General features: G+C 42.6%; 1 protein-coding gene across 1 annotated transcript in view; it reads left to right on the top strand.

Annotated features, from left to right (window-relative positions):
* si:ch73-139j3.4 (tetraspanin-19) overlaps positions 1-6,852 on the top strand; it is a 7,555-nt gene extending 703 nt beyond the window's left edge. The window contains exons 2-8 of the mRNA XM_068729951.1: positions 1-75; positions 876-988; positions 1,081-1,155; positions 3,252-3,347; positions 3,456-3,653; positions 6,137-6,220; positions 6,409-6,852. The exon at positions 1-75 is cut by the window's left edge and continues 4 nt beyond it. Coding sequence (XP_068586052.1) covers positions 1-75; positions 876-988; positions 1,081-1,155; positions 3,252-3,347; positions 3,456-3,653; positions 6,137-6,220; positions 6,409-6,606 — 839 coding nt within the window. The 3' untranslated portion in view covers positions 6,607-6,852. The remainder of the gene's footprint in view (positions 76-875; positions 989-1,080; positions 1,156-3,251; positions 3,348-3,455; positions 3,654-6,136; positions 6,221-6,408) is intronic.
* Positions 6,853-9,400: the final 2,548 nt, after the last annotated feature.

Below are 9,400 nucleotides of genomic sequence, written 5' to 3'. Positions count from 1 at the left end.
TGGGTCTCAGTGTGTGCGGCGTCGGACTCTGGATCCTGTTTGACGGAGGAAGCCTCCTGACCATCCACGCCTCAGGTACAGTACGACATGTAGCGATAGCTCCAGGACCAGGATAGCTTAGTTTAGCACAAAGACTGGAAACAGAGGGAAACTGTTAGCCTGGCTTCATAGCCACCTCCCAACGGCTGATAACGTGCAAACATTACGGCTCACACAGAGACGTGTTTCTGTAGTCAGACAGGAAGTCATCATCACTGGTTCCCTCCTCAAACAGCCAATCCGATTCTTCCATTCTGAATTATTACAGAAAATAATATTGTTTTACAAAAGGAAGTGATAAAATGAGTCCATTTAAACTGAACCAAACAGGTAAAAAAATAAAACAGAAAGTTGTTAACCAGCTTACTAAACACAGGCGACAACCTCCGGTTCTAGAAGTCAAAGCTTCATGTGTTAAAGCTGCATTCTCTCTAGTGTCCACCAGGGGGCGACTCCTCTGGTTGTATAGAAGTCTAGTCTAAAATGACTCTACTTCTCTCTTGATTTATTCCCTCAGTAAACATTGTAAACATGAGTTTATGGTCTCAATCTCTAGTTTACAGTCTTCTTCAATACAGCATGATGTTCATTTAGTACATTATGCTCCATTTAGAGTCAAACACACCATAAAGCAGGGGATGCTTTAGGGGCGGGGCTACATGGTGATTGACAGGTCTCTACCTCCTCCTCAGTCCAAATATGGTCACTTACTGTTCACTGGTTGCAAAAAAACAAGATGGCGACGGCAAAATCTCCAAACTCAAGTCTTCATAACATCCACAAAACGTGTGTGTGTGTGTGTGTGTGTGTGTGTGTGTGTGCGCATGCGTGCACAGACGAGCTACGTGTCGTGGGGGCGGGGCTGATGTTGATTGGTCTGGCGGTGTTGGCGGTCAGTGTGGTCGGGATCGTCGGAGCCGCCAAAGACGTCAGAGTCCTGCTGCTGGTGGTGAGTCGCCATTCTGTAACCACCAATGTAACCTGTGTGCTGTGATCGGTCCCTCGTGGTAAAGGTGTACTGACTCACCTGGTCCTCCTCAGTACCTGGGCTTCCTCATCGTGCTGGTCCTGGGTCAGCTGTTCGTCACACTGCTGCTGCTCATAAACAGAGACAAGGTGAGACAAGGGCTTTCATTTTGTTGCTTAAAACACTTGTTTTTTTTGGTCTCGATTAGCGCTATGCTAGGCTAACATTGTAGCTGCTCTAGCAGTGTTATTGTTTAAACCACAGTCGATGGTTTATACACATAGTTTGGTTTGGGTTTTTTGCAACCAGTGAACAGGAAGTGACCATATCTGGACTGAGGAAGAGTGATGTGACGTATATGTATCTGATAGAGACCTGTCAATCACTGTAGCCCCGCCCCTAAAGCATCCCCTCTTTATGGTCTGTTTGACTCTAAATGGAGCATAATGTACTAAATGAGCATCATGCTGTATTGAAGAAGACTGTAAACTAGAGATTGAGACCATAAACTCATGTTTACAATGTTTACTGAGGGAATAAATCAAGAGAGAAGTAGAGTCATTTTAGACTAGACTTCTATACAACCAGAGGAGTCGCCCCCTGGTGGACACTAGAGAGAACACAGCTTTAACACATGAAGCACAGACTTCACTTAAAGAACAGGAAGTTCTCCTGGTTCACATCTTTGCATTGAGTTTGTATGTATCTTTTCTCAGATCAGCCCGAGCATCCCCCATTTGGGGGACGTAGTACATAAAAACTTAGAGAGTTTTGTGTTAAAAGTAACTGGCAGAGAACCCACGAAGAACGAATATAATGATGTTATAGTTCTGCAGAAACCTCAGCGTCCTGGGAACAACATGAACTAGGTCACTTCTACATGAGACAAACACATCTCCCATCAGCCAAGCAAACAAATAACAAAATATCATAAATCATAACTCGATATGACTGGAAAAGACCGGAGAAAACAGCTGCTACTGTCCGTTAGCAACGTGCTACCTACAAACATGCAGCATGAAAAAGCATGTCCGCTTGACGGAGATTACGGACATATCTTCCATTTCTCTCTCCGGTAAACCATCGCAGAGATATTCAGCTTCGAACACAAAAAGTCACACAGCTTTCATCGAATATTGTACTCACTTTTGGTCGAATCTCAGCGAAAAAATGAAATATCTCCGTACTTCCACTGCTTGTTATGTCCAGCTGCATGTGCTCCGTGTGAATCCGTTCGATTTGTGTCTCTCCAACACTCCTCGGCTTCTAGGGACGGTTGGAAGCTCAGCAAATTAGATTTCAGATCTGCCATCAGATGGGACGTTTATCATTCCCATTGGCTAATAGTCAATCATCTAGCTTTCAATTCCAGGCAATTCTATTGGCTTCTACGGTTCGAAGGAGGTCTCAATGGTGAAAATCGGAGAAAGGGGGGCTGAGATACAGCCCTGAACAGAGAGAGTGGGCTGAATCTGAAGCAGTATGTCACCGTAAACTAAACAACTAAAAAGGGCTTAGAAAGAGCTTAAAACACTCAAAAAATGTCCAATCTTCTGTCTTTTGATTCATTGAACATCAGGAGTGATAAAGAGAAGTGATATAGAGTGTTTTTTAATTTAAAAAATATTTTTTTATTCAAATATTGGAATATTTCATCGGTTTTTCAATTTTATATGCTCTATATTTTATAAATGTTTCACTGTATCTATGTATAACTGTGTATATAGAGCCTTTATCAGTTGTTATAAGAGCTGGGAATATTTTAAATCTTGGATTTCCATAATTTCCAAAAAACAATGTCCTGAAATTGCTGTTTTTCCAGGGCGAGCTTTAGAATTTTCCAAGTTGTGCTGTGTTCCATCCTTATCTTATGTTAACCTGTAACATGTATACTGATATTTCCATGACTTTTCACATCTCAAAAATATATAATTTTTATAAAAAAAAAATTTTTTAATTTAATTATACACTCAATTAGGTATTTCTTATCTTTTTTCGAGCTGAGGCCTGAAAATAGGCCTCGTTTTTAAAAGTTTGCCAGTGTGTCGGCGGATTTATCTGCAGAAACAGAATAAAAATATTTTTGATTATGTTTTTATTCGTGTACATTCACCTGAAACTAAATACTGTTGCATGTTGATGTTCCTGACTCTTAACCACCAGGACAATAAGACAATATTATCATTAATATTAATAAACTGTCTGTATATAATAAATACATGTTTCATGTGTTTGACCTGATCAGATTGAACGGAGTCTGGATGAAACCGTGGACCGGATCATCTTTGTGTATGGAGGACAAAACAGTTCGGACACCCTGATGGACAAAATACAGAGCTACGTGAGTGATCTGTTCGTCCGTCCATCCGTCCGTCCGTTCACACAGGGTTCTGCTTCTGTCCCACGCTAACAGACTAACAAACGTAATGATATGATCTACCGTCCACAGGAGAGCTGCTGTGGCAGGACGGGTCCTTCTGATTGGCTGCAGAACTCCTACATCCAGAGTCTGAACCTGACCAATCCGGACGTACTTCCTTGTTCCTGTTTCAGGTCCCGTCGTCCCGCCGTCCACTCGTCCTGGTGCTCCGAGCTGCCGAATGTCACCGCGCCGCTGTACGGGTGGGGCAACGTGTCACATGACCAGGTACACACCGTCACAGCCCGGCTCAGAGACCGAGAGAAACAAGCTGGCTGTTAAGAAAAAGAAAAGAGTTTTATTTTCAAACAAACGTCACCCCCCCCCCCCCCCCCCCCCCCCCACCATAAAAACAGGGTACCCATTAGGAATCCTAACACGATACGGGAAACGCCAATATTGGCAAACTACAAAGTCTATACTTTTTACTGTGCAGTACTTGCTTCATACCGTACTCACAAATTCTTAAACAGGACCCCCTTTCCCCCGTCCCAGTCAGTTTACCAATCTCCGATTACTCCCCCAGCTCCACTAAAAGCAGACGCACCAAATGTGTCTGAGGCGGAACCAACAGCCTGCAGTTTAGACTGGAGAACATCCTCTTCAACCAGATGTTCTTCATGTTCTCCTTCAACCGCTCAACTCCGACATCCATCTTAAAACGGTCAGCTATTTTCATCAACTGCTCTAGCAAACACTGCTCCAATAACTCCTCTCCTCTCGATAAGTCCTCAACGGTAGTCATACTAAACCAGATGATTACCTCTTAATGCCTGAATACACACACACCCAAGAAGTGATGCATACAGAATGAAATCAAGGTTACACAAACCCTCCAACAGCCAGCGATCAATCGGCCCATACACAGCCAAACATCACCACAGCTCCGTCCCTCTAACTGCAGAACCAGAGACTAACTAAGTTCCCCCTAGTCTTCAGGTGCTACTTGTGGTGGGTTTTTATGCACTTAAACCAGCAGGCCCGGTAAAGACATCATGAACTGGCCGACCACCTGCACTCTCGGATGCGCCCAAGAGACAACTACTCCAACCACTGTCATCACCACACTATCAGAACCCCCCAACAACCTCCAGAGGGAATCACTATCAGAACCCCCCAACAAACTCCAAAGGGAATCACTATCAGAACCCCAACAAACTCCAAAGGGAATCACTATCAGAACCCCAACAAACTCCAAAGGGAATCACTATCAGAACCCCCCAACAACCTCCAGAGGGAATCACTATCAGAACCCCAACAAACTCCAAAGGGAATCACTATCAGAACCCCAACAAACTCCAAAGGGAATCACTATCAGAACCCCCCAACAACCTCCAGAGGGAATCACTATCAGAACCCCAACTATCAGCAATTTACTCACCGTGTAAAGAGGACCACCCAGACTCTGACACAAAATCACCAGCACAACAGCTCTGCAAAAAACACAAAACAGACCAGCACCTTGTTAAACCAGCCAGCTTCCTTCATTTCCCCACAAAGCAAATCAGCAAATCAGCCTACTTACCAGACTCAAATGTCTCCTTATCAACCAGATTGCTCAACCGATTCAAAACTAGGTGCACAGCCCACTATGCTACTGCTGCTACTGCTGCTACTGCTGCTACTAATGCTACTAATGCTACTAATGCCACTAATGCCACTAATGCTACTAATGCTACTAATGCTACAGCTGATCTCTGACTTCAATGCCGACACCGAGTCAACCAGGAATGGACGAGCACAAATATATGTCTCAGCCCGACTCAGAGACCGAGACAAACAAGCTGGCTGCCAAGAAAAGCAGTTTTGTTTTCACACAAACATAATTTAAACAATACAAAAGGTTGGTATCAGTTGTCAGTCCTGAGGTGCATGTGTGTGTGTGTGTGTGTGTGTGTGTGTGTGTGTGTGTGTGTGTGTGTGTGTGTGTGTGTGCGTGTGTGTGTGTGTGTGTGGCAGTGAATGTCAATAACAGAAATAACTCCTAAACAGTCTAATGCTGGAGGCTGACAGGATCTCTGTTAAATGAAGACGTATTTAAAGCCCAGGTGAGGCTCATCCAGCTGATGACCCTCCAATCAGCACCTGTAACAGATCAACAAACACAACAGGGACACACACACGCACACACACACACACACGCACGCACGCACGCACGCACGCACGCACGCACGCACGCACGCACACACACACACACACACGCACGCACACACACACACACACACACACACACACACACACACACACACACATGCTACGGTAGCATCATGTCATGACATTTAAATTAAACCTGAAACATTGAGCCAAAACTGCCTTTAACTGTTTCACAAAGAAAGATATCAGTAAAGTAAAAGTGCAGAGGATTAATTGATTAATTGATTAATTATAATAACGATTAAACATTTCATTTAGTTACACATTCGCATGTTATTTCACTACTCAGTCTTCAGCTAAATAAATAAAGTTCTCTTTTTAACTTCATCTTCCTGGTGAGGAAACATTCAGCTAGAGAACATATACAAATAATAATAATGAAAATAATAATAATACAATTTTTATTTTAAATTCCTATAAATGTGTTGAATTGTTAAATCTGTTCTGTTTATATATATTTATTTTTATGTTATAGCATGTTTTTTACATTATATATATTATATTAAGTTGTTTTTCTGTTCGTTATTTTATTATCTTATTATGTTTTTATGTTGCAGGGCTGTAAACAGAAGCTCACTGATTGGCTGCTGGAAAACATCCTGACAGTCGTCGGCATGGACGTCGCTCTCATGTTGATCCAGGTAATAAAACCAGAACCAGAACCAGAACCTGTCTGGAAGTAGAACAAACCTCTTCCTGAATATTGTCTATAATAAATAATATCCAGAGGGATATGGACACTTATTATAATGTATTAATGTTAATAAGAAAACAAACCTGCATATTATTATATGTATTTGTTCACCTGGACACGTTCCTCTGTCTCCAGGTGGTTCAGTTCGTCTTCACCGTGTCTTTGTACCGAGCGCTCGGCCGGAGAGCCGGCGTCAAAACGACCGACCGTCTGAGCGACCCTGAAGGCGACCCGGACTACGGAGAGCAGAACTACGCCTACGTGGACCCTGACGACGGTTACGTAGACCCCGCCCACCGGGCTTATCACCATGACAACCAGGACTATGACTGAACACACCGACAGGCTTCACGTTAAATGTTAAAGATTAATAATGTAATCAAGTTTGGTTCTCTTTTTTAAAAGTGAAACTGAAGAAACGTTTACTGCTTCTTTAAAGTCCTTCAGAGCTTCACGTGTTAAAGCTGCATTCTCTCTAGTGTCCACCAGGGGGCGACTCCTCTGGTTGTATAGAAGTCTAGTCTAAAATGACTCTACTTCTCTCTTGATTTATTCCCTCAGTAAACATTGTAAACATGAGTTTATGGTCTCAATCTCTAGTTTACAGTCTTCTTCAATACAGCATGATGTTCATTTAGTACATTATGCTCCATTTAGAGTCAAACACACCAGAAAGCAGGGGATGCTTTAGGGGCGGGGCTACACGCTGATTGACAGGTGTCTAATAGACCATAAAGCAGGGGATGATTTAGGGGCGGGGCTACACGCTGATTGACAGGTGTCTAATAGACCATAAAGCAGGGGATGATTTAGGGGCGGGGCTACACGCTGATTGACAGGTGTCTAATAGATCATACAGCAGGGGATGATTTAGGGGCGGGGCTACACGCTGATTGACAGGTGTCTAATAGACCATAAAGCAGGGGATGATTTAGGGGCGGGGCTACACGCTGATTGACAGGTGTCTAATAGACCATGAAGCAGGGGATGATTTAGGGGCGGGGCTACACGCTGATTGACAGGTGTCTAATAGACCATGAAGCAGGGGATGATTTAGGGTCACTTCTTGTTCACTGGTTGCAAATAAACAAGATGGCGACGGCCAAAACAAAGAACTCAAGTCCACAAACCAACGAGAGACGTCACCATGACTACGTCAATACATCAGATCTCACCATCGCCATGACGACAGCCAGCATGCTTGCAATTAGCATTAGCGCTAAAGATTAGCATTAGCGCTAGTAATTCCCCTTTAAGTAATTTAATTACCGACTGTTCTGTGTTTATTTATTCATTAATGTATTTAATTATTCATTTCAGCATTTAGTCTTTTGTTCATGTATTTATCTACACATTTATGTATTTGTTTATTTATATATTTATACATACGTAAATACATTTGTATATTTATTTAAATGTGTAAATAAATAGAAAAATAAAGAGATCAATACATATAATAATGATTAATAATATACATATGTAAATATACACACATTGGTAATACAATTATTAGATTTTTTCCCTAGTCATTAATTTATTAATCTGTACTTAATCCATGTCTGATAGTTTAAAATCTCTTTGTATTCGTCTTAAAGTTTACATTTCTGCAGAATTTGCCTGAAGGAATTACCCACAATTCACAGCGTTAGTAAGGTCGACACAATGTTGACAAGAGGTGAAATATGAAATAAACACAGAAACATTAAGGATGTAAGACGGTCCATAAAAACATGAAATCAGAGGAATATTACACAGCTGACCTACTTTAGTTTAGTTATTAAAGCTGTTTGTTTGTTTGTCAATAACGTTCATCTCAGGAGGAAATAAATCAGGTAAAACATATAAAATAGAATAAAGACACCGTGGCTTCAAAGACACTTCTGTTTATGAAATTTTATTCAAAAATATTAAATATACACATTATTATTATTATTATTATTATTACTATTATAAATGTAAACTGAAGTGATAATAAATTAAAAAAGAATAATGTCTGAAAAGTGTCACTGGGTTAAAAATGAAAGAGATCCGTCTGTGATTATAAAATAAATATAAAAACATTTTAGAACTATTGGATTTGAGGTGGAGGTCTGGTGCGTCATCGACGCAGCGCTGCCACCTGCTGGCTCCAGCAGTGAACACACTGCAGGGACGCACGAATCTGGTTGAAGTCTGATGGAGTTGAGGAAGAGGAGGAGGAGGAGGAGGAGGAGGGACACTGTGGAGGTTCCCGGTACGACCCGTTCTGGAAACACATTTCAGAAAATGTTCGCAAAAAAATCAACCGATCAATCCTGACCGTTGACGTCCAGGTAACCAATCAGAGCGCAGAGACTCACCAGGTGTTGCAGCAGGTCGTTGTTCAGCGTGACAACGTTACACGAGACGTTAGTGTCAGGACACAAATGCTGAATCTTCTCCGCACAGTCCTGATAATAAGTCAGCTGGAGGGCCACCTGAAGCGCCAAACCACATTCACAAAACACACGACTTTAAACCAGCAAAACTACTTTTATTTCCTCTTTGAAATGATTTTTTGTTTGTGTGATTCCAGCAGAACCGCTGACGATGACGAATGAATGCGTCTCACTTTCTTTTGACTGAAAGCTGCAGGACAACATGTACAGTTCTAGGTGAAGGTGCAGAACGAGGGAGTACCTGATCCAGGGGGGCGGCGGTCGGATTGCACGGCTGCAGCAGATCACTGAGGTCCAGCTCGCTCTGCGCCGCAAACAAAGACACAAACCAGGTCCGTTAAAACAAAGCAGCTGGACCCGACCCGTCTGTCAGAACGCCGAGTCTGTCTCTCACCTTCTCAGCGAGGACTCTGTTGGACTCCTGCAGCGCCTCCTGCAGGCTCCCGATGATGCTCTGCAGTAAGGGGTTCATCAGTGGCGGCATACCTGCTGCAAGCTCCACCCACATCGCCAGACCCAGGAAGAGCAGGTACCCACAATGCACTGCAGCAGGAAGAGGAGAGGGTTTTGTCTTAAAGGACAGAATTCTACAGACGGACCGTTTGAGGACGTTTTTAATTATTAACGTTATTAATGTTTCTGAAGCATCCCTGTTGTCTTCAGGTGGATTTACTTCAACTCACAAATGATCTCCACCCCGTCAGGAACAA

Source organism: Cebidichthys violaceus, unplaced genomic scaffold, assembly GCF_023349555.1.
Source record: "Cebidichthys violaceus isolate CVI_PGR_0920_01 unplaced genomic scaffold, fCebVio1.0.p SCAF_48, whole genome shotgun sequence".
Classification (NCBI taxonomy): Eukaryota; Metazoa; Chordata; class Actinopteri; order Perciformes; family Stichaeidae; genus Cebidichthys; species Cebidichthys violaceus.
Note: the sequence above shows the minus strand (reverse complement) of the source record. Positions and strands in the feature narration are given on the sequence as shown.